Source organism: Meles meles, chromosome 15 (assembly GCF_922984935.1).
Source record: "Meles meles chromosome 15, mMelMel3.1 paternal haplotype, whole genome shotgun sequence".
In the NCBI taxonomy this organism is placed as follows: domain Eukaryota; kingdom Metazoa; phylum Chordata; class Mammalia; order Carnivora; family Mustelidae; genus Meles; species Meles meles.
The window spans coordinates 26,773,368-26,799,534 of record NC_060080.1 but is presented as its reverse complement, the minus strand read 5'-3'; the positions used below and the strand labels follow the sequence as shown (position 1 = coordinate 26,799,534).

The following is a 26,167-nucleotide window of genomic DNA, read 5'->3' as shown; positions in this document are numbered from 1 at the left end:
ATGGAAAAGAGGCATGATTTTCTAAAAGGGACTGGGGTTCTGGGATAAGGCTTATTTACTCCCCAGAAAATTACCAACTATGTTCAAAGACCTCAACAATGAAATTCCTAATAAAACCCCAATGATTCTATTAGATTTTCTGTACTATATATCAAAAAGTATGGGTATGGGGAGAAAGGAATCTCTATCTGCATATACTTTTTTGATGAAATGATTTGGTTTTCTTCCTCAAATTTTTTGTTCTGAACTAAGAAAAAGGTGTCCCTTTTTCTCTTAACATGTCCTATCTTTGTGCTGTTGATTTTTTCTTTTTTAAAGATTTTATTTATTTATTTGTCAGAGAGAATGAGCACAGGCAGACAGAGTAGCAGGCAGAGGCAGAGGGAGAAGCAGGCTCCCCTCTGAGCAAGGAGCCCGATGCGGGACTCGATCCCAGGATGCTGGGATCACAACCTGAACCGAAGGCAGCCGCCCAACCAACTGAGCCACCCAGGCGTCCCAATTTTCTTTCTCCTTATTCTGAGTAGGCCATAACTACCTGTTGGACGCGAAAGCTCATTAATGACCCTCCTGCCACTGCCCGCACTCTGTAGAGGGGTGGATGACAGAAACTGAGTCCCATTTCTGGTAGCGGATCATCCACAGGAAAATCTCCACAGTGCATGGTTGAGAAGAAAAAGCCTTCCTGTCATCCAAACATTTTTTTATGAATGATCGGGTTTGTCTCAACTTGAAGGAACTTTGAAGAGTATCCAGTTCAACCCCTTCATTTTAAGAACCAGAAAGCTGAGGCCTAGAGAGGCTAAGTAACCTGCCTCAAGGTTACCCCATCAGAACTGGCTGAGGAACAGAGCGCAGGGAAGGAATCTAAGTTTGTGGCTCTAGCCATCGCGACCTCTTGCCTCCCACCACAGCGATGGTTATAAAAGGCCAGTGCAAGAGGACAAGCAGAAACAAATGTCTGTGAGTCCCACAAGCATACTGGTGTGTTTTCACCACAAAGATGTGAGTCAAGATACCCACTCTTCAACTTATCTCCTACTGCCTTACGGTTTAATCAAGTACTCTCCTCTTATCCTTGGACAAGGTCTGAACAAAGCAGTATCATACTTGAAAACTAAACACCCAAGGTACTGTATGTCCTGAGAGGCTGTATTTCTGGGAGACCCTTGCAAGAAAGGCCCTTCAAACTCCAAGGGTGTTGCAGTCCCGGGAAATCCCAGGACCATGTCTAGCAGTGGGGCTCTCTGAATTTACTCTTAAAAAGGAATGACCTACTATTTCAGCTCAGGGCTTCCTGACCAACTGCAACTGGTTAAATATGTGGTGCTAGAATCTTCGGAAAATAAAGCCAAAGAAGTGGGGGGTGCTGGGGGGAGGCTTATACTGGAAGGGATGTAGGGTTCCTGCTTCAGGGGAAATGCAGCCCTCATACTTCTTACTGAAAGGAACGGAAGCCGACCAGGAGACAGTAAATCCCAGCCAAGAAGTGGGATTGAACAATGTTAAACCAGCTGCATAGCTGCCCAGAGGAATTTTAAAATGGCATGGCGGCTGGCCCAAAAGAGATTAAGGTCTCTCTCACAGCAGAGGAGAGAAGCCAGGATTACACGGAAGAGGAGTGCAAGACCTAAAGAAAAAAAATAAAATTTAGCCAATAGGAAATTAAAAACTGGATTTGGAGAGGGTCCAGACAATACAATAGGATATGGAAAGAGCCTTTAAAAGAAAAAGGTCCACTGAGGTCTGGCAATATCAACGACGCTGGAGAATCTGGGCCTTATGTGTTATGGAAAATAACTTTGTTCTGAGAAATGCGGATGAGCCAGAAAACAGCAAAACTACATCCTTGTGCAGAGTTGGACTGCCACACTGATGCCTGACAGAGAAGGGGAGGGGAAAACCTGGGGACCTGGAGGGTCACAAGTACGTTCTGAAAGCTAGTAGCCTAAAAGAAGCAGCAAAGAAATGAAAGAGGTAGCAAATTATACTTCAAATCCAGCTTTCTAGTGCATGAAATCTTGAAAAGGCTAGCCAATGCGAGATCATTTTCTTCCTAGTTTTGAAACCCACTACTTCAAAAAAAGATTTACTTAAATTATTCTTTAAAAATTACCCAGAGCTGGCTCCCATTGGATTTCTGGAAAGAGCTAGAAGTTTCAGAGAAAGTAAACCCAAATTTTGCCCTGATTTTAATCAATCATTATGTGGACAATGTATATTCACCATCCACAATTAAAGGTGTCCTAACGAAAACCACCCTAAAAACACAAACATCATCCCGGTCCAAAAGCACGGGACTCATTCTTGATTACCTACCCACAATTCAGTCATCACACTCTTCTGATTTCTTCTCTTGGTTCTTTGTTGTTGTTGTTGTTCAATTAGCCAACATTCTAATAGCAAAATTTCTGGACCTTTCCATACACGTTGTATCCACACCATCAGTTTTCATATGGTCTTGGGTGGCTCTCATATATACTAATCCACTGGGATGGCTGTTGATAAGGTCACCATGTTGTAAAATCCAAAGGACTCTTCTTGACTGGCATCTTCACAGATCTCTCAGTGGTATTCAGTATATGTGCTGCCGGTATATTAAATACCACTCTCAGTGGTATTTAATATAGTTGACCTCAATCTTCTTAAAGTACCTTCTACTTCTTATATGCTCCTGGGTGTCCTCTTAATCCTGTGGCCACTCCCACACAATCTTTTATTTTTTCCTAAATGTTAGTGTTTCTCAGGGCATAGTCCTAGATCCTCTTTCCTTCTCATTCGATATCTCTCTTGATGGCCCCATCTACCCTGATAGCTTCAAATACCGTGTGTATCTGACCACTCCAGGTTGTATCTCCAGCCTAGACTTTTCTTCCGAGCACTAGATCTAAACTGATCCAATTGCCTGCCTGATACAACCACATGAATATTACATGGGCAACTCTAATAAACCCAAAGCATAAATGTCGTCTTAAAAAAAAAAAACCTGCTTCCATCCCCACTGTCCCGTGAGCTGAGTGCCAACAAATATCTACTTGCTAAATCCAGAACCAGAGATCTATCCTCAGTATTCCCTCTCCTTCTTATCCTACATCCAACCCTACACTAGTTTCTAATCCAAGACCAGGTTCCATTTTCAAAAGATTTCGTGAGTCATTCATTTCTCTCCATCACACTATTGCTCCTCTAGCCTATGGACCAATATGTTTGGCCTGAACAACATCCTGCAAGAGTCCTCCTGACTTTTCTCTTGTCCCTCTAATCCCATTTCCAAACAACATCCTGGGTGATGTGTGTTTTAAATATATAGAGTACTGAGTAAAACCAAATGTATGAGTACATACATTGAAAAGGACACAAATATTTTATGTGCCTCTGAGCAAGGGGGGAAAAATTCTGCCAGCTGTTTCATACTGCTCTAAAAAAATCACATCAACTCTAAGAAACATCCAAATATTATAGCATTAAAAATATGTATCTTCAAAATGATGACATATAGTTTATTGCTGTCCTTAAAATTAACCGGTCTGTTTCTTTTACACTTAGAATGATATCCAAACACTTGATGTTTCCAGGAAGGCTTTGCATATTCTGCCTCTGACTCTCCAGCCCAAGAGTCACTGTGCCCTCTTCTCTATAAGCACCACCACAGGTCTTTTTCATTTTCACTTCCCGGAATGCATCTACTACTTCCTTGCCTCAGAGTCTCTGCTGTCACCGCAACGCCCCTGGGAATGCTCCACCGCACCTGCCATCCTCACCAGACTCTTCCAGCAGCTAACTCACCCTACAGAGTCCAACTCAAATGCCATTGCTTTTTTTTTTTTTTTTTAAGATTTTATTTATTTATTTGACAGAGATCACAAGTAGGCAGAGAGGCAGGCAGACAGAGAGAGAGGAGGAAGCAGGCCTCCTGCTGAGCAGAGAGCCAGACTCGGGGCTTGATCCCAGGACCCTGGGATCATGACCCGAGCCGAAGGCAGAGGCTTATCCCACTGAGCCACCCAGGTGCCCCTGTACTGCCTCTTCTTTATCCATTTATCTGTTGAAGGGCATCTTGCTCCTTCCACAGTTTGTGGAAGTGTTCTGCTACGAACACAGAGTATGAAAGAGTTAAACATAAAAAGACTACCACAGAGATAAATATGCTAAGAAATAAAAGTATACAACTGATCACAACAGAATACAGAAAATGGCAAAGTAAAAAGGTAGGACAGAAATAACAGCATCATAAAATTAAAAGGCAAATTAAAGAATGGGGGAAATATCTATAAAATATTGATAAATCATTATTATCCTTAATATACATAAATCAGTCAGAAAACATAAACTCCACCTCATATAAAAATATTTCATAGAAGAGATAAATATAAAAGAAGTTAAGCTCACTGATAGTAAAAGGCACATTCAAATGAGATATTTTCTCTCTATCAAATGAAGAGAAAAAAAGTAACAAAAGCTGTTTTTTTTTAAGATTTTATTTATTTTTTTGAGAGACAGAGATCATAAGTAGGCAGAGAGGCAGGCAGAGAGAAATGGGGGTGGGGGCAGGCTCCCAGCTGAGCAGAGAGCCTGGTGTGGGGCTCAATCCCAGCACCCTGGGATCATGACCTGAGCTGAAGGCAGAGGCTTTAACCCATTGAGCCACCAGGCGCCCTGCTTCCTTTTTTTTTTTTTTAGAGTTTTATTTATTTATGATAAATTGTGATCGTAAGAGAGGGAACACAAGCATAAAGGAGCTGGAGAGGGAGAAGCAGGCTCCGCGCTGAGCAGGGAGCCAGATAGATATGGGGCTCGATCCCAGGATGCCTGGATCATGACCTGAGCCGAAAGCAGGTGCTTAACAACTGAGCCACCCAGGTGCCCTGAACATATGCTTCTTGAGAGTGTCAAGAGCTAGGTCTCACTGGGTATTGATGGAAGCAGAAACCAGGAAAACATTTCTGGAAAGCAAGGTGGTCTCAGGTGTGGGTAAGGCCTGTAAGGTTTTCAGTGTCCTTTGATCTTGTATTAAGTGTCTTACAATCTAATCTAGGGACATGATCACTGACAAAAATAAACGTGTATATAGACGTGTATTCACTGAGCACTAAATGGCAACAACAACAAAGGAAACAGTCTATCTCCATAATTCAGAAGATACTTTTACAAATACATGGTACAATCATGCTATGGAATTATGAGGTCATCAAAAATTTATTTTTAAAGATCAATGAAATACAAATAATATAATGCAAAGCAGAAAAGTAAAGATAAAAGGTATGAAGATCTTATTTTAACACTTAAGTAAATTAAGACTCTAAAAAAAGAAAGAGGCTGAATATTAACCAGCAGGCAGAAAAATGATTTTATACTTGTGAAGTCAGAAAAACTTCAGTATTTAATGATTTTCTAAATTTTCTGCAATGAGCACATGCTACTCTTAAAATCAGAATAATTATATATTTGAAAAAACTTATTTGAAGATACTCAAAGGAGAAAACTTTGATTTGAGTGTATACCCAAGTATAGATGGCACCCTAACAAGAAAAAGCAAATAAAACTATATAAGTAAAAGTAGAATATTCATTAATATTCTAAAAAGAATTTAAAAACTGAAACGTTTAAATATCTCTTTCAATTCAAGTGACAAAACATAGAATATCTTTTTTTTATCTCTATTTTAAAATCAAGTATTTTGCTTGAAAATGATAAAAATTACATGAGGTGTCCCTGGGTGGCTCAGTCAGAGCTCGGTCTGAGTCTGACTTTGGCTCAAACACTTCTCAGGGTCATGATTTCACGGTCCTGGGTTCGAGCCCCACATCAGCCTCCCTTCTCGGCCTCAGCAGGAGTCTGCTTCTCCCTCTCCCTCTGTACCTCCCCCACTTGTGCTCGCTGTTTCTCTCTCTCAAATAAGTAAAATCTTTTTAAAAAATTACACAAGAAAAATGTTATTATTAATAATAGTACACACATATTTTAAGTTTTAAAAACCACAGCAGTTCTCAATAATCGCAACTACAATTGAAAGCAAGCAAACAAATAAATTTTCATGATTTTTAACGTAGCCAAGTTTTTTTTTTGTTTGTTGCATGCAAAGCTGTATTTGTCTAGTTTCAAAAACTCTGGAGACCCTGCCCAAAAATATAATTTTCTGAACATTAATTCAGAGATTCTGTTGAATGAAAATGAAAAACACTTTAAACTTAATCCCTTCCTCTAATACAAATGGCAAATTCCCAGTTATAAATGTTTTTCTACTGGAGAATGACTTTCCTACAGTATACAGTTGAGTACTGTATGCAATTTTACTTTTCACTGTGTGAAAATAAACCCTGGGCCATTATGTTTCAAATCCCAAACTTATTTTATTTTTCTTTCATACACTGTTTCATTACAAATCATAGGGAAACATTCTTCAATATATAAAGAAGGGTAGGAAGGGGCTGATATAATAATAAAAACTCCAGGGCACCTGGGTGGCTCAGTGGGTTAGGCCGCTGCCTTCGGCTCAGGTCATGATCTCAGGGTCCTGAGATCGAGTCCCGCATCGGGCTCTCTGCTCAGCAGGGAGCCTGCTTCCCCCTCTCTCTCTCTCTGCCTGCCTCTCTATCTACTTGTGATCTCTCTCTGTCAAATAAATAAATAAAATCTTAAAATAATAATAATAATAATAATAAAAACTCCAAAAGGCAGCCAAAGAAAAAGAAAAAGAGATGAGACAAATGGAAAACAGAGTATAGGTTTGAACCCCCAATACCAGTAATTATGCTAAATGTATATGAACTAAATTCTCCAATTAAAAGATACAGATTGTCAATCTGGATTGAAAAAACCTACCATATCCTGGTTACTTCTAAGAAAAGGGCCCTTTCAAAATAAGAACATGGAGAAGGGGGAAAAGATAAACCATGCAAAATCTAATTAAAAGAGACATATGTAATTATACTGTAAAAGACAAAGTAGATTTAAAGACTAGATACACTGATAGAGACAAACTGGGACATTTCAAAAAAATAAAAGCGTCAATACACCAGTAAGTCATAAAAACTTCACTATTTAATTCCATGGTCAGACAACATATAAAACAAAATCCAGAAAACTAAAATTAGAAACAGATAAATTTCCATAATAATGGGAGATTATAAAACACCCCTTCAGTAAATTATGTATTTAGCAGACAAATACACAATAGAGATATTAATGATCTAAACAACTTGCAAACTGGGCCCTAATTAGCCTATATAGATCCAACTGCAAAATACATGTTGTTTTCAAGTACACAAGGAATATTTACCAAAACTGACCATATTCTGCACCCCAACAAATTCCAAGGATTAAAATCATTGAAATTATGTTCTCTGGCTAGAGAGGTATTCAGGTATAAATAAAAAAATAAAAATTCCCCAAATGTCTGGATATTAAGCAAAATACCTCTAAATAATTCACTGGTTAAAGAAAAAAAAATGACAATGCATTTGTAGTACTTTTATCTGAATAGCAAAAAAAATATCAAAACTTGTAGCCGCAGATGAAGCCATTCATAGAAAGAAATATATAACCATAAATATGTTAGAAAAGAATATATATTATAGAAAAGAAGTTTGAAAACCCAATGAGCTAAGGATCTATGTCAAGAAGTTATAAAGACAAATGAAGCCCAAAGAAAGACTATAAAAACAGAAATTAACATAATAGAAAAAAACAGAAAAATCAACAAAAGTTGTTCCTTTGCAAAGACTAACACCTATGAAACACTGATTAAGAACAAAACAAAGAAAGCACAAATTACTAAATAAAAAATGAAAGGCATCATTAACACATTCTACAGACATTAAGGAGAGATAAGAAAAAGTATTATCAACAACTTGGTGCCAATGAATAGGAAATTTACCTAAAATTTTCCCTAACATGGATAAGGTCCTTGAAAAATAAAGTTACCAAAACTGTCATGAATAGTCCAAGAACTGAGACCACTACTTCATCTTTTAAAGAAATCTTAACTGCAATTTTAAAAACTTTCATAACATTCCCCTCCCTCCCCCCAAAACACACACAAACACACAAAACAAAACCAAAAACTTCCAGGCCCAAATGATTTTACTTGTGACTTCTTCAAGGAAGTTAGGAAGGAACTAACAGGAAGTTTTTATAAAAGATTTTATTTATTTATATAAGAGCTAGAGTGAGCAAGAGAGACAGTGAGAGCCCACAGCAGGGGCAGAGGGAGAGGGAGAAGCAGGCTCCCTGCTGAGCAGAGAGTCTGAGGCAGGACTTGATCCCAGGACCATGGGACCACGACCTGAGCTGAAGGGAGACACCCAAGCGACTGAGTACCCAGGTGCCCCTAACACGAATCTTACATATACTTTTCCACAAAATCCCAGAGGGGGCACTTTCAAATTTAGTTTATGAAACGAGAAAAACCTTGAGTCTACAACTTCACAGAACATTCGAAGAAAGGAATATTAAAGGTTACTCTCTCTAATGAACACAGATGCACATATTCTCAACGAAATGTTAGCAATTGGACTCCAGGGATATACTGTATAAGGATACTATAGGATGGCTTTTAGGTTTATTATAAAAATGTAAAGGTATTTTTTACTAAAAAAAAAAATTAATATGGCTTGAATGTGTATGTGGTGGTGGGCGGGGAGCTACCATGATTTACAGCATGTCAAAGCTAGCACAAGACAGATGTCACCCGGGGTCCAACACTCTAGACCTGGATTCTCAGCCCTGGATTATTTATGCTTGAACTGCTACACAGAGAGTAATAAACTTTTAACTTGTTTAAAACAAACAAAGGGGGGGGGGGGAGGAACCAGTCTGTGTAATTCATCACATTAACAGAATAAAGGGGGAAATAGGATTTAAAAAATAACACAATTATTTCAATAGATGCAGGAAAAGCATCTGTAATAATTAAAAACCACTCACAATAAAGACTCTCATCAAATCACAAATAAGGGAATTCCCTTACCTGAAGTGTACATACAAAAAACGACTATGGCAAACATCAAAGTTTAAGAAATAGTCAACATATTCAATGCTTTTTCTGCTGAGATCAGGAATGAGACAAGTAAGCTAGCTATCACCATTTCTATTGGAGAGCAAGTCCTAGATAGTGCAATAAGAAAAGGTATAATTATTGAAAGAAAATAAATAAACCTAGCGCTACCTTATTTGTAGACAACATAACTATTCTGTTCAAAATCCAAATGAATCTGCAGATAAACTAAGGGAAATAAGTAAATTTAGCAAGCTCATAAGTACAAGGTCAATGCACAAAAATCAAATTGTTGTAAGGGTAGAATACATTTTAAACACCCTTTGCAACAACATAAAAATACTAAAAACTTACTTAAGAATAACTCTAAAAAAATTCTGTCCAAGACTACACAAAAAACAACGAAACACCAAAACAAATGAAAGAAAACCTAAATAGAGGGATATGTTATGTATATATATATATGTATTGGAAGACTCAATATTACAAAATATTAAATCTCCCCAAATTGATCTATTGATTGAATGCAATTCCAATCAAAATCCCAGCAGATGGGTGCCTGGGTGGCTCAGTGAGTTAAGCCTTTGGCTCTGGTCATGATCCCAGGGTCCTGGGATTGAGCCCCGCATCGGGCTCTCTGCTCAGCAGGGAGCCTGCTTCCCTTCCTCTCTCTGCCTGCCTCTCTACCTACTTGTGATCTCCTCTCTGTCAAATAAATAAATAAAATCTTTAAAAAAAAAAATCCCAGCAGAATTTTTTTTTTCTGGTATGAATTGATCAGCTGATCATAAAACTTACATAGCAATGCAAAGGGCCATGAATAACACCCTGATTAAGAACAGAACTGCACACTTTAGAATTTACAGCACATACATTAACATTCATTATAAAGCTACTATAGTTAAGACAATATGCTGCTGGTGTAAGGATAAACCAACCAGTGGACAGAAGGAAAAAGAAAAAGACTCATATATATTTACGCACTGCTCATGACAAAGTTACCAGTGCAAATCACTGGAAAAATTATACTCTTCCCAATAAAGGGAGATGATCCAACTGGAATACATTTAGGAAAAAAGTAAATCTTGACCTCTATTTCACACCATAAGCAAAAAACAGCATCAGACTATTACAGATTCCAAACATAAAATATAAAACAATAAAACTTACAGAAGACAATATAAAATTTTATCGTAGGGGCGCCTTGGTGGCTCAGTTAGTTAGGCAACTGCCTTTGGCTCAGGACATGATCCCAGGGTCCTGGAATCGAGCCCCCCAGTGGGCTCCCTGCTAAGCAATGAGTCTGCTTCTCCCTCTCCCTCTCTCCCTGGCCTTTGCTCTCTCTCTTTCACTCTCTCTCTCAAATAAATAAATAAATAAATAAAATCTTTTTTAAAAAGTGGATCATCATGACTTTAGGGTTTGCAAAGACCACAGACACAAAAATTACTAATCTCAAATGAAATACTTAAAACACTGGCCTTCATTAAAATTAAGAACTTGGCTTCATTTCTTTAGACAGTTGTACTGAGCCCCTCATTTTGAAGAGGTCTGTTATGCAGAATTAGATGACTAAAACAATACCCAAAAAGTTAATAAGGGTATGAAAAGTTGGGAAACATCAGCCCTCATAAAGGAAATGCAAACGGACAGACACCATGACGAGAGATCCCTTACTAAGCAAGGCTAACATTGAAAAGAAATGACAGCGCCAGTGGTTGGCAAGGATGTGGAACTGAAACGCTCAGAAGTCGCTCTGGGCAGTGTGAACCGCGACTCTGAGAACCGGCTGTATCTATGCCACTGAGACATTCTTTATACAATGAAATGCTATATAGCAACGAAGATGAAGCTTGCCAACATGATGTTGGATGAAAGAAGTCAGACACCAACGAGTGCCTCCCGTATGATTCCACCGATAAGATGTTCAAAAACAGGTACAAAAACAAAGCCAGGGTAACGAAGACAAAATAGAACTCTGTTTGGGTCATGGGGAGGGGAGTGGGTTAAAATTAGGAAAAGAGGTTAAAATTAGGAAGAAGCTCGAGGGGGGATTCGGGGGGATCCTTACCAAGTGCGCTCACTCTGTAAAAGTTCGTCAAGCCGTACTCTTATGATTCATGCACTTTTCTTTTATGTATCTTAAGCAATTATAAAGTTTACTTAAAAAGAAAAGCCAGCGGCGCCTGGGTGGCTCAGTGGGTTAAAGCCTCTGCCTTCAGCTCAGGTCATGATCTCAGGGTCCTGGGATTGAGCCCCGCATCGGGCACTCTGCTCAGCGGAGAGCCTGTTTCCCCCTCTCTCTCTGCCTGCCTCTCTGCCTACTTGTGATCTCTGTCAAATAAACAAATAAAATATTTGAAGAAAAAAAAAGAAAAGCCAATCCACACTGCTTTATTTCTTGGTTAAAGACCATCTTACCCATTTCAAAAAGTTCATTTTCTTTCTCTCTCTCTCTCTCACTGGTAAGAGGTATATATTAGACTAAAATATTAAAGGACTCTGAATAGTAATCCTGATCACCACTCCCTATCTGTCCATAATAAGCCCAATACTGTGAAATTTAATTTCTTCCAAGTAGAAAATAAAGTCAAGCTATTTTTTTGATAGGAATATAGGTGGATATAAGAGCATAAGCGACACAACAGTCCTCCTTAAAAATGTAACGAATTTTTATGTGACCCACTGCAAGTCAAGGGAATTATGAGATTCTGCGACCCACTGCAAGTCAAGGGAATTATGAGATTCTGCGACCCACTGCAAGTCAAGGGAATTATGAGATTCTGTGACCCACTGCAAGTCAAGGGAATTATGAGATTCTCTGTCCCTAATATGCGTCTTTTTTTTTTTTTTTTTTTTGTCTTAGAGAAGGTCAGAATGATTATGGAGTGAGTTTTTAAATCATTTCCTTAAGATTATAACAGCATTGCTATGTATTCAGAACAGACGAGAATTCTAATACTCTAGAATATCTAACTTAGGAATTATTATTATTTAAACATATAATAGAAAATGGAAGACACATTTAAGGTTCGAAGGGGAGGTCATATTTGACGGTTAAGCATTCATGATGAGACACTAGATCTGGACCAGAGCCCTTGTTAGCTCTGCCCCTCTCCAGAGTCCTCCTGAATCACTGCGAGTGGGTCCCAGTTACCGTCTCTCTCCCCACTCCACATGGCCCCTGTATAAGTTTAAAGATAAACAGAGTGAGTAAAACATCCTTTTACAGGAGGATAAAACATAAAAATTAGTAAGATTTTATTTTTATTTTATTATTTTTTAAAGATTTTATTTATTTGACAGAGAGATCACAAGTAGGCAGAGAGGCAGGCAGAGAGAGAGAGAGGGGGAAGCAGGCTCCCCGCCCAGCAAAGAGCCAGATGCGGGGCTCCATCCCAGGACCCTGGGATCATGACCTGAGCCGAAGGCAGAGGCTCTAACCCACTAAGCCACCCAGGTGCCCCCAAAATTAGTAAGATTTTAAATTTTGTGATTTTGTTTGAGCACCTGAAAGAGTCCTAAGAATTTTTCAAGAATTTAAATTAAGTCCTTGGGTTTTCAAAGGCAATGCAGTGGGACAAAGGTACAGAAGATTATCTTTTTATCATCCAAAAGGAGGTCAAGAATGAAAATCCTCATGAACGAAATCATCTTAGATTCATTCCTTTAAAAAAAATCCAAGAAGGCTATTTCAGCCTTTACATCTCAAACTGTCTTAACAAGTTGATGCAGTGAGAGGCCAAGAACATGGGGGAAATGCTCTGGGTCTGGGGATCCTCACGGAGGGGGTTCACAAGGCTCAGCTGCTACAGCTGGAGAGGACATGCATCAGGAAACAGGTTCAAGAGCCTGCAGTGTGCCCCCGGGCGTCTATCTTCCCTCTCAGAGAACCAGGACACAGGGTGGGGAAGCCACTGTGTGTGACAGATGTTTGTTCAATTACAATAATAATAAAAAAAAACCCAACCCTCAGTATTATCGGCTAAAATCCAAAACCAAGTATCTATGACACTTAGGGGAAAAATTCTGAATCGAGTTGAAAAGCAGGGCATTTTCAATGAGACATAAAACATTCTTTCTTTGGACAAAACCTAAACCTGTATACACAAGTCATTTAGGTTTCTTTTGACAAAAAAGGATCGCAGCATATTTCTGAATTCAAAAAGTCCTTTTTTCCCATTATGGACTGACAAAATTTTATATAAAAACTGGAAAAGTGAATGAGAAGGATTTACATTTGCTACAGAAAAGAAATATTCCTTAAAATGTTAAGGGAAGAAATGAGAAGAAAGCTTAAAAAAAAAAAAACCTCTGCTCCTGAAGGTAAAAATAATCCTAATTTGCTGTTATATAATAGACTACCACAAAAAGTGAAGTATTTGAATACTCCACGGGGAATAATTCCATGCCACGCAGATACTTACAGAAAATAGCCTGAACTTCAACTGCAGGTTGCTAACACAATTACTTGGAAAAGATAATGTGTGAAATAGATTTTGTGTTTTTTTACACTCTATAAAATTTTAAAAATGCACTATTTTCTCTGAATATATTTATTTACAACCACTGGATTATCTTTGCATTAGTTTAATAGCTGCACATTTTTACAACCAAGATTTTCCAAAAAATAAACATCTTCCTCTAACTTGAGAGTCATACTGTACATTTTCTCTTTTCATAGAGTCTTTCTTACGCTAAAAGGTGCTGCCAAAGAGGACCGGGAGAGAGCCCTAAGCACAGGCCAAACATATCAAACCCCAGATTCATCTTTTTGACACTTAGGCCCCAAAAGCAACATAAGATTGGCCAAAAAAAATTCCCATTTTTTTCACTATTCTAATTTTTCTCTTTCTATATTCAAAGAGGAGGCCAGGAAAGATCAGTTATGAAGCCACAGAAAATAGACAGTGTATCTCTAGAAATAACAACTTCAGCATTTAAATGCAAATAAGCATCAGCAATATAGCCTTTGGTTTATTGGCAATTGATTCATGAACCATTTTAACACCTGCAATCTTTTAAAACTTAGGGGGTCAACAGGGAAAGTCAGTCACCTAGAACTCTTAGGGAAAACAAAGGGTAAGGAATTAAAGCAAATTATGTATAAATGGGTTACTATCCTATATTTTGTATGATTTACATAATTTACATTAAATAAATTTGGGATTTAGAAGTAGATAGAATATATGTAGTATTTCATTTATATCCAGACCTAGACTTAGAACTAACAGACAATTTAATTTACAAATACTGATGTAATCGGATGGTACGTTGGGCATTTTGTAAGCACTGATCACATAAAAACACACAGGTGTTAGACGCTCCCTCCTTTTAGATGTCCACATGTTAAGGAAACAAATGGCAACATAGTTAGGGTTTCAATGTAAAAAGCGCTCACACACTGCACAGAATTCACATTCATGGACCACATCTCTGGGGACAGGCTCCATTCCAGTGGATACTTGTCAACACCCATCCACATACTTAACTCTTACAATGACTCCAGGAATGCATGGTGCATGTGGGGAACTTAGGCAGATGTGCCTTAAGTAACTTCTTTAAGTTCACACAGCCCACGAACTTGGAATCCACAGCCTAAACGCTATTTTTTTTTTTTAAGATTATACTTATTTATTTGAGATAGAAGGAGAGAGAGAGAGAGAGAGAGAGCACACACAAGGAGGGGGAGCAGCAGGCAGAGGGAGAAGCAGGTTCTCCACTGAGCAGGTTAGCCCCATGGGGGCTCGATCCTAGGACTCAGAGATCATGACCTGGGCTGAAGGCAGATGCTCACCCAGGGGCCCCTAAGCCTAAATTCTTTTTTTTTTTTTTTTAAGATTTAATTAATTTATTTGACACAGAGAGAGAGACAGCGAGAGAGGGAACATAAGCAGGGGGAGAGGGAGAGGGAGAAGCAGGCTTCCCGTCAAGCAGGGAGCCTGATGTGGGGCTCAATCCTAAAACCCTGGGATTATGACCGGAGCTGAAGGCAGATACCGAACGACTGAACCACCCACGCCCCCTCACACCCTAAATTCTTAACCATTTCTATACCCAATAATTATGCAAGGTGTGCTTGAAAGAATTAAGTCTTCAAAAAATAGGAAAGACTGCACAAAAGTACACAATACATTCAATTTGGAGTCATCTTATTGTACCTCCTTCCTGATATTCCAGGATGAGTTACAGACCTCCTCTTTACCTTTTCATTCATGCACTGTTTATTGTGCCCTAATTATTCTCAACACCAGCTGTGAACAAGACCGATCGAGAGGTCTCATCAACCTCAGCGTCCAGGAGTGGGGTCTGACAATAAACTACAAGAGAAAGAAGCAGAAAAAGGTGGCTAAAAGGGAGCAAAGGAGGGAACAGGAGGTGTTGGAGGGTGAATGTGAGAAAGGGTGGCCAGAAAGGTTTCCCCGAGAAAGACATTTGAATAAAGAATAATAGAGGTGACCATCTCTACACTTCTTAGTGTAATAAATTTCCTTGTTTTAAGCTGTTCATTGAAGCCAAAAGCATTCCGGTTAATACTCACCCTACCCATTGGTTTGTCATGAAGATTATATGAGAAAATTGGTACAATGTACTTAGCATCATGCCTGGTTCCCAAGAAGAAGTCAACAAATGAAATCATTTTTAATAAAGTCATAACATCCACTATAGGAAGAACCTCCAGTCTACTCATGCTGGGAGTCCCACCAGGGAACATTCCATCCGCAGAATGCCCAACAGATACCCAATTCTGGAATCGATGTATTAAAAACTAAAACTGAAGCCTAACGTATACAAATACTACTCACAACAACTTTCCGTGACCTATCGAGTATTTTATTTGCAAAGACATCGAAGGACTCATGGAAGTAGCTGCAGGTAGACTGACGCCCCAGCCAAGCGCTGGGTGGCACCAGAAGGTGTGAGGGGGAAGCTGACTATCTACAGACCTCACTTTCTGGCAGTTCCAGGTCTATTTTTTGGCTGCAAGGAAAGTGTTTACTTCTCCGTCTATGAACAGATGATTTTCCATAGCTCTGGGGTTTTAAAAGGTCAGCGGTGATAAAAGGCTTAAGGGGAGCTCTTGAATTTCTCTGCTACTATTATGAATTTCTTTATAAAAATGTTGATATACGGAAGACAATCAAGCAATGCATGGAAAATATGTATTCCAGATCCAAAAGCAGCTTATTCCAGCAAAATTTCCTCAGCTCTCTCCCTAATGATTTAAACATCCATTTTTTACTCACTTCTGCAGAAGTGCATTCACAGGACCGAGCGTGAAGAACAGTAGCCTTTATAGCAGGAAGCCCTTCTTTACCTGGAATGTTGTAAGATCCTTTTCCTTTTTACAGGGCGGGTAAAGAGGATCTTATTGTTAATCTAAATTATCTTTCTTTAGAAAAGAAACATTCAGGTTGTATTCTCTTACTAGATTTTTCATTTATGGACCCTAAAGCTACTTAAAAAAACAAAAACAAAAACAAAACCGCCCAAAACCCCAAAAAATAACAACAACAAAATAAATCTGAAAAATCTTTGGGCCAAGTGGCCAGATGTAACATATTACGGAGTCAGGGCACTTCAATGTCCTACTTGGCTAAATCCATTTTAAAAAATATTTTCTCCTTGGTGACAGAAAGTTCTATCTCTGTGCCACAAAACCTCCAAACTGCTTCAGTGCACAGTCAGCAATGGTTTTATACTTTCTTTCCATACTCTCCATAGAAAACATACCAAAAATCTGAGAACAACACCATGCTTGCTCCAGATTAGTTTTTATTTCTTCGATTTGGCAAAAGTTGCCTTTACCGTATTTTCTGGTTCCCACGAACACAAAATTAGCTTCAGAGCTTGAACCTAACTTCTTTTAGGCTTTTTTTTTGTTTGTTTTTTAATTTTTATTTTTCAGTAATGTCTACACTTAATGTGGGGTTTGAACTCACAACCCTGAAATCAAAAGTCACACGCTCTATCGACTGAGCCAACCAGTGCCCCTCTTTTAGTGTTTCTGTTATCACCGTTCTCGGCAAAGTTCAGGAAGCTAGACATCCTGACCACATGCCTCTGATTATATTCTCCCTTTCCAATGAGTGAGTTAGCAAGAAGTGGTTTGTAAAAGCTATCTTAAGGGGTACCTGGGTGGCTCAGTGGGTTAAAGCCTCTGCCTTCAGCTCAGGTCATGATCCCAGGGTCCTGGGATCGAGCCCCACACTGGGATTCAGCAGGGAGCCTGCTTCCCTCTCTCTCTCTCTGCCTGCCTCTCTGCCTACTTGTGATCTCTGTCTGTCAAATAAATAAATAAAATCTTTTAAAAAAAAGATATCCTAAAAAGTTACAGGATTGGAATTTCTAGGGCCATTTAACAACAGGACTGGATTCTTTGAATATGCTGGGATTCGGGGTTTAGTCACCATTTTATAAGAAGTCCGCTTTCCATCTTTTTAGTTGTCAAATTCGGAATCAGCATTCGAATTGTTTTGAAAGTGGGAGCAGAAGCTTCTGATCACATAGCCCGACTGAGGTATTATTTTAAAAAGTAAGAAATAACAACCAGGGGTGGAAAATATAGGGAGAACACGGAATTAAAATGAAGGGTTTTGATTTTTTTTCCTTATGAAAAACAGGTAATGTTTTTCATAAGACTAACTTGAATGCCTGACTTTTAAAAACAGACATTATTTTCATGAGTAGTTTCAGGTTCACTGTAAAATTTTACTGCAAGTTCCCATAATCCCGTCTCCTCAACCCCCATCATCTCGCCCAGGCTCCCTCACCATCAACATCCCTGAACATTTGTTATGACTGATGGACATACACTGACATGCCATTATCAACCCGCGTCCATAGTTTACATTAGGGTTTGCTCTTGGCAATGTACTCTGAGTTGTACTCCCCCGTCAAAACAAAACAGAACTCATGTGGGCAGGACACTAACGGCCTCAGCAGACAATCTCGTGCCCTCTGTTCTAGGATTGACAGGCTATTATCCCTCAGCCAGGGGATGACCAGTGTGAAAAAGGGTACTGATAAGGCTTCATTTGTTACCGAGACACAAAATTTCTCTGATTCTCTTCATATAGAGACAGAATGTCCAATTCAGGCCACCTGAGTTAGTATGGTGCCAGCTTTCCATTCCTTGCTCCAGCCCTCAGACCCCCCTACCCTGCTCTACTTCCTTTTCCCACAGGGCTTCCGTCTTTCGAGCCCATTATGGCGTTTACAAGAAAGCAGGCATTGATGTTGTTCACCGACAGAGCCCCAGGATGGAGAATGGTGGCTGGCACCTAGTATACACGTGGTATTTGTCAAATGAACCAGTGAGGATGCTTTCTGTAAGACAAGGCTTCAGGGAAGGATTTTGGCCATGGTTTGGAGGTCTGATGAGCCATGACTAACCAGATTCTGTGAGCGACCAGTGCTGTGTTGCTGGGCTCCTTCAAGGTCCCTGCTAGGTCAGTGTGGCCGTTCGAAAGTGTGAACAGGCTGGAAAGCACCGTGAGGTCTAGACATGTCTGATGGCCCCAAATGTATAAACTCTCATTCAGCCGGGAGGCCCAATAGGGAGTGCACCACAGCCGCTGGCCAGAGCAGTGTGCAGAGACCCATGCGAGTCATGACACAAAATAAGAGGCCAGGGGGTGGGGGGGTGCCTCTTCACAAGGGTCAGGGGACAGACACGTGACACATAGGAATCTGATGGTCACAAGTTTCCCCGCTCTCCCGTTCACACGCATTCTGCTGTTGAGGATGAACCCAAACCCTGGGTCAGCTTATTTATACACAGGATGATCAATATTTTTCATGAGTTAAAGCCGCAACAACAACAACAAAGGAAAAAAATAAAAGAGCAAAAGAACTGATTTTTAAAAACACATGAACAAGATAAATTGGGACACAGAACAGTGAACTTCGTTAAAGAGGTGAAACGTTTCCTTTGCTTTTCTACACAAGATAAACACTCTGGCTAGAGGACACAGAGCGGGTGGCAGGAGGAGAGGAACCACAGTTCGAGGAAGAAAGGGAGGTAGAGAGGAGGAAGTCCATCAGAAGAATCCAGTTTCCCTGCACTTTTCGAACACCCATGTGCGGGATGGGAGAAAAACAACTTGCATATATATATATATATACATATATATACACACACACACACACACACATACACATACATACATACATATATATATGTTTCAGGCGGAGAGATAGAGACAATCTTAAGCAGGCTCCACACTCAGTGTGGAACCCCGTCTATGGGGCTCGATCTCACAACCCCGAGATCATGATCGGAGCCAAAATCAAGAATTGGATGTTTTTTTTTTTTAAAGATATTATTTATTTATTTGACAGAGAGAGATCACAAGTAGGCAGAGAGGCAGGCAGAGAGAGAGAAGGAAGCAGGCTCCCCGCCGAGCAGAGAGCCTGATGTGGGGCTCAATCCCAGGACCCTGAGATCATGACCTGAGCCGAAGGCAGAGGCTTAACCCACTGAGCCACCCAGGCGCCCCAAGAATTGGATGCTCAACTGGTTGAGCTACCCAGGTGCCCCAATAACCTGTATGTACTTTTTTTTTTAAGATTTATTTTATTTATTTGACAGACAGAGATCACAAGTAGGCAGAGAGGCAGCCAGAGAGATAGAGAGAGGAGGAAGCAGGCTCCCCACGGAGCAAAGAGCCCGATGTGGGGTTTGATCCTAGGACTCTGGGATCATGACCTGAGCTGAAGGCAGAGGCTTTAACTCACTGAGCCACCCAGGTGCACCAGCTTCTATCCCCAAAGCATAACTGTGTTATATTGTTTAAAGATAAAAACATAATTCTCTGTATGTACTATTTCCTTATTTATCCCAGATCGCCCTCTTGCAACGTAGGCTCCCAGTGGACAAGAACAGTGTTTTGCCTGGTACAAGACAGGCACTCGGTACGTGAGTAAACGGATGAACAGTTCACTCACCACGAACCTCCCACTCTACTCCAACTGAACGTCCAAGAACACTGTTCTTCTTCATGCTGTAGGAGAATCGAGGTGTGCCTCCTTCCTCTATCAGGTACATGCTCCCAGAACACTACGTACAGAAGGGCAAGGAAGGATGCCACGGTGCTGTTTTTATTTCTGCACTATCTGCCATGCTACCTGAAAGTCGAAATAGTCTGTTCTGTCAGGATATGCCTCTTCACTGTGCTGCAGGAAGTGGGACCAGACACAAAGGAAGCCATGGGAGATCGGGGAAGGGCCCTCCTTCCCTCAGCTGGGCCAGACACAGCCCCGCTTAGAGCAGACTATGCCAGCCCTGCATCCACAAGTCTCCAGCTGCTGAAGCCCAAAGTTCAGAAATAAGTTGGTCGAAATAGTCTATTCTGTCAGGGTATGCCTCTTCGCTGTGCTGCAGGAAGTGGGACCAGACACAAAGGAAGCCATGGGAGATCGGGGAAGGGCCCTCCTTCCCTCAGCTGGGCCAGACACAGCCCCGCTTAGAGCAGACTATGCCAGCCCTGCATCCACAAGTCTCCAGCTGCTGAAGCCCAAAGTTCAGAAATAAGTTGGTGGAAGGGCATGAGGAGAGCCAGTCCCTTCTCAGTGTTAACACAAGTCCTGTGCACATCAGTTCCACAGCTAACCCCGATCACATGGGCTGGCTTCACCCTACACCACAGCCTGGGGTAGAATCAGGACATTCTGCTACTGCCACAAGTTTCAGGCTCAGTCCAACACAAGAAAATCTGGACCAGTTTAATGCAGTGGAGTAAGCCCATAAAAAACGAAAGCTTTGCAAAGCTTCTTCTATATCTCTTTTATTACTTATAAAACTGTCCAGTTTCTAGAGTAAAAAAAAAAAATGGGGCCACGTGTCAAAGAAAGTATACTGAAGTATAGTAATTTACAAAGACCTAGAGATTTTCTAAAAACATATTTGAAAATTCAAGTCTTTGCCAAGTAGATGCCTACCAAAATTAGAACTGCAAGTAAATTAGGGTGATTATATAACTCTTGAGTTGCAGCAATCAGTATTTAAAAAGACACGGAATTAAAGAAAATCGCTTAGACAAAATGGAGGTGAATGTTATTTATACTGGTATATTCTTCTGGAAGAGTAACTTTGGCTCATGAGCACAGGAGGGGACCTGCGTTTTTTTCTGAACATAATTTCTGCACAGCACTACCACTGGTGGTTTTAATGTGGACCATTTTTCAGGGAAGGAAGCCCTTATAATCCATGTTTCAGACCCAAATGAAGAATCAAGCCTGCATCTTTCTGGAATGCGGGGAAATGTGCATTCTGCACATCGGTGTCCTCCGAGACTCACATGGACTAGCACTGTGGACCTCTGCTGGGAATGCTGTGGTCTGTGCACCACAAAGTGTGTATTCACGCAGGGTCTTTCTTAAGAACTCCAGGCACAAGGTCTAAATAAAAAATTCAGGTAAACCTCGAATCACCGTGTTATGGAATCCTCGCAAACTTCCACAGCCACCTTTAATGATGTTTTTTTCCCCATTTCCCAACATCTGAGGGCTTCCAAACCCCTCAAAATCTGCTTGCTCAAACCGCACCCACACTATCTCTCTTTCACTTGAAGCCAAATCTGGCATCAATGTTTTGTCTACTCAGCAGGAGAGTCATTTCAACAATCTCCTGCTTTTTATAAGATCAGTTCATTCTTCCCAATGTAATAATTAGTTTCAGATGAACCTGATCGCTGTTCCTCGGCTCGATTCCACTGTGGTACGAGCAAGGAGAGGAGGCACTTCCTGCTGAGCTCTTTTTCAGAGCAAAGAATTTGGGTACTATCACAGGCCTGGGACAGAACCTTTGCGATTTACTTCTTTACAACTGAGCTGGCTTTGGATGACCTAGATGTTCCAAGAGATGGACTGAAATCATGATGACAGGAATCTTCTCAGTTTACTTTTAGAAAGGTTCGGATGAATTATTCCTCAATTTATCAAACTCTAATAAATCATTAAGAACATAAATCTCAGGGGTTTATGACCTGTTTATACCTGTTTGTATAAACAGTTCTGTATCCCTGCAAACACACCGAGGTTGCAAAGAGAAAGTCAATGTTGTTATCTGAATGTCTTACAACACAATTAACTTTTTAGGAGGTAATAAATACCAGTGGGCAAGGACATACACCAACTCACAGCTAAGGATGTTACAGAAATAACTGGAAAATCACTGATGCTTCAGAGAAGAATCACACAAGACATGTTTACAATGGTGAAGACTATCGTACATCCTTTAATCAAAACTGGCAGAGTCTTGAGCTGTATCAAGGAGGCTGCTTACAGGTTTCCTCTGGGTCTCTCCCATTGACCTAAAATCATCATGGCCTGCATGTTTCCATGAATTAATTCAGTACCAGTAGTGGAATCACCTGTGAGTACTAGCATCATCATAACCTTAGGTCATCCTATGCGTAAATCCCAGCAATTCCTGAGCCGTGAATGCAGGCAGGCGTCACCTTGATACATACATTCCTGGAGGTCTTATTATATGTGCTGCCGAAGCGAGCGCACATTCCTGGAGGTCTTAACTCAGGAGTGTCTCATAGCGCCTTCCGGTCTTTGCCTGCTTCACAGAAAGTGATCTGCTCTCTGCTTTATCAGGAGATAATTATAGGCCTCCTGACAGTTTATCTTACCTTCACATGTACGGCCATCTGCAGAAATTGAGAAACCCTGTTCGCAGACACAGTGAAAAGAACCATCTGTGTTGAGACACTCTCCACGAGGACCACAGCGTCCAGGTCGTTCGCATTCATTAATGTCTGGAATTGAAACGAGTTCCAAATATATGAAAAAAAATTTTTTTTTCCTTTGGTTTCATATGATAGCAGACATACAGTAAGCAACTCTGTTACAAAATGGTTGGACGCTTATTCTGTGGCCCAAATGCACTATTTATACCTATACCAGACCACAAGTTTTAAGGGAGAAACAACTTTGGTTCAATCATAATGAATGAGCCCACGTTCAACCATTTTCAACTTAAAAAAAAAAACATTTTCATTTTCAGGTGATCAACTTGAACATACTTGATCTTCATCCGTGAGCATGCTGTGTTCTTTTTTTTTTTTTAATATTTTATTTATTCGACAGAGAGAAATCCAACTAGGCAGAGAGGCAGGCAGAGAGAGAGGAGGAAGCAGGCTCCCTGCGGAGCAGAGAGCCCGACGCGGGGCTCGATCCCAGGACCCTGAGATCATGACCCAAGCCGAAGGCAATGGTTTAACCCACTGAGCCACCCAGGCGCCCCCACAATGTGAACTTCTTAAGGGCAAAACAGGACATGCCCTACCAATACCCTTTGGTCCCTAACGCGGCCTTTCACAATGTCTGCTGAATACATAAATGAAACAGCCTCCCATCTATACTTGGTTGAAAATGGATAAAAGAAATAAAATACAAGAAAAAGAAGGTCTTCCAGATCAGGGATGTTTTTATTATTTGCATAGCTTTGTGATGCCAATTCATGAATGAGGGTCAAGGGCTTAGTGCAGTGCCTTACAAACAACGAGGGGTCAGCAAGCGGTAGCTACGATTATTAACACTCATGAACATATAATGCTGTCCATGGGTGCTGACCGTTTTAGTGTTAAGTCTTGTGCTGACCTGCCTGTTCTCAATGAAATGTGGTTACACTCCCCATGGGCAGGGTCATGATGCACTCCTAAACACTTCCAACGCATGAAGTGAAATGCTCTATCAAGCCAGTGCTAATTACTGGGGCTACGAGTGCCCACGTGACAATATAACAACTCCCAGAGAATGATCACTTATTCACACCAGTAATGACCCATGCAACTACCTATCTGCACTGTGTTTTAATCAGTTTTACTCAGCTGTGTCCCTTATTACACTGACGGCTCCTTGAAGAGAACTACGTAACTGAGTGGAGTCCCCAGCTCCTAGTACAGAGTGTTCACAGTGTATTAGGGATGTTTGCCCACCACAAAATCTCAGGTATGGTCATTCTTTCCTAATTAAACCATGATTGGTTAAGGTGCTCTTAGTTAACTGGGGCCATGAAAACTATCAAAGTTCCGTGGAACCCTGCAGGCAGGAGCCCTTCTACCGCCATTTCCTTACCATCCTGAAGTCTCCTTTACCTCTCAGTAAAGTCCTTGATGCACCTTCTTAGAAGTCCATCTTTAATTCAATTAAAACTATTTATTGAGGGGTGCCTGGGTGGCTCAGTGGGTTAAGTCTCTGCCTTCAGCTCAGGTCATGATCCCAGGGTCCTGGAATCGAGCCCCACATCCGGCTCTCCATTCAGCAGGGAGCCTGCTTCCCCTCTCTCTGTCTGCCTGCCTCTCTGCCTCCTTGTGATCTCTATCAAATAAATAAATAAAATCTTTTAAAAAAAAGTATTTACTGAATGCTTCCTATGAGAATTTGGACAGGTTAGGTCCCTTGCCATTACGAAGCTCACAGTATAACAGGGGAGGCAGGAGCCAACATGAGTAGCTGTAAAGTTTAATGGGCACATGGAAAACGTATGGATTATGAGCCCTTCCCAGTGACCTCGAGAACATGCTTAGCCATCAACCCTAGAGTTCTCCTCCGTAAAGTCGTCCCTTTCTCTGCACCCAGGATCTCCTGGTGCTCTTCTTTCTGGCCTGTCCCCTTCACTCTGACCCTCTGTCAACACCACTGATTTACTCATCTGTCTATATCAATCCTTAACTCTTTACCATTCTGTTGGCCATATAATTTGCAGTAGCTGGCTTATCCACAGCTGAATCAAAATAAGAAACCCAGCAGGAATTACTCATATTTCTTAACAATCTTCCCACTCTTGTTATTGTCACTGATTTAACAGCATTTCAAGGAAGAGCAATGAATCATTTTCTACTTGACTATTTCTCAATGTGACTTCACCCTGTGAAACCCTTCACTTCTTTTATAAAATCTCTGATACCTTTTATGATTTGTCCCGACCCACTGGTACTACCTTAGACTGGGCATCTTTTTTTGAACTCTGACCATCTCTTGGCTTTTAGTTTCATTTTTTCTTTCCAGCCTGCTGTGTTGGGTTACCTCTGTCTGGGTAACAAGGTTCAATAAAGTTCCACTGGCCTGGGGGGGGGTCAAGCCCAAGGTTCCTATCTACCTTGTGGACCTCCACAGGTTTTCCAGACCTCCTCCTTACTGAATCCTATGTCTCCATGTGGCCCTTTGAAAGCTGCCAACTTGCAGCTTTGCAGAAGGAATAATGCATGAAGGGCTTGCTTCAAGAGAATTCACTGATTAACAAATAATTGTCTAAAAAGTTTGATGACAGGAACTGAAGACGAATTCCCAGACTTTTTTCCAGGAAACCGCTAAGAAAGAACAACATGAATATCTGGAACTAGAGAAACATATGCATTCAATTTGGGTTGTACTTATTGAGGCATTTCTAAACTATGCTGCTAGTAACTCAGCTGAAAGCCAGACTATATTTAAGTTGGGTTTCTTTCATGGGTCCGAGATTCCACAGAAATTCACAATTTGGCATCTGTAAGTCAAAATGCGAAAGTGAAGTGTGTTCTGGATCTCAAATGTACACTGTCACATTCCTACAGAGACTATTAACATGGAATTGCCATGCTGTCTGCATATCAGCATTGATTTTGCTGGGGGAAGAGACTCTTAGACTCCCAACTGAAAATGCCCCACTGAATATGGAACTATCTTCAGATTATTAGGTAAAGTTTAAAGCTTGTGTCGGTCACACACTGTCATTCATATTATGTCTCATGATTATTAGCACTGGCGTCAATCCCATTTTCAGCATTAAACCAAACTCCGAAATTGACGCCTGGGTACAGAATGTGACCTGGTCATGAGATTAGACAGAAGTAGGCTAGTAACCTTAGGCGGAGTGAAAGCTCAGAAGGCTGCCTCCAGTGGCACAGCCAGAGGGAGAGGATTTAAAACAAGATGAGTGTGCATTGCCGTTATAAAAAGCCTCTAATCGGAGAACGTGGGTGATGGAGCAGATTCATAGATAAGACTCTAAACAGTATTAAAACCTGTTTCAGGAATATTTTTCATTTGTTTGGATTTAAGTTTTTTCAGCAGACATATTCATTTATTCTGGAAAAAAAGAATCACCAATGTGACTGAGCATGAGGTCAATTTAATAAGGATTTACAGTTAATGTTTGGAGAAGTGACATATTAGAGT

General features: G+C 40.6%; 1 protein-coding gene across 6 annotated transcripts in view; it reads right to left on the bottom strand.

Annotated features, from left to right (window-relative positions):
• The window catches only part of LTBP1 (latent transforming growth factor beta binding protein 1), a 402,027-nt gene that overhangs the window by 52,741 nt on the left and 323,119 nt on the right, over nt 1-26,167 (bottom strand). For all 6 annotated transcript variants that reach the window (XM_045979278.1, XM_045979276.1, XM_045979280.1 and 3 more), the window contains one exon: nt 22,639-22,764. In XM_045979278.1, the coding sequence (XP_045835234.1) occupies nt 22,639-22,764 (126 nt within the window). The remainder of the gene's footprint in view (nt 1-22,638; nt 22,765-26,167) is intronic.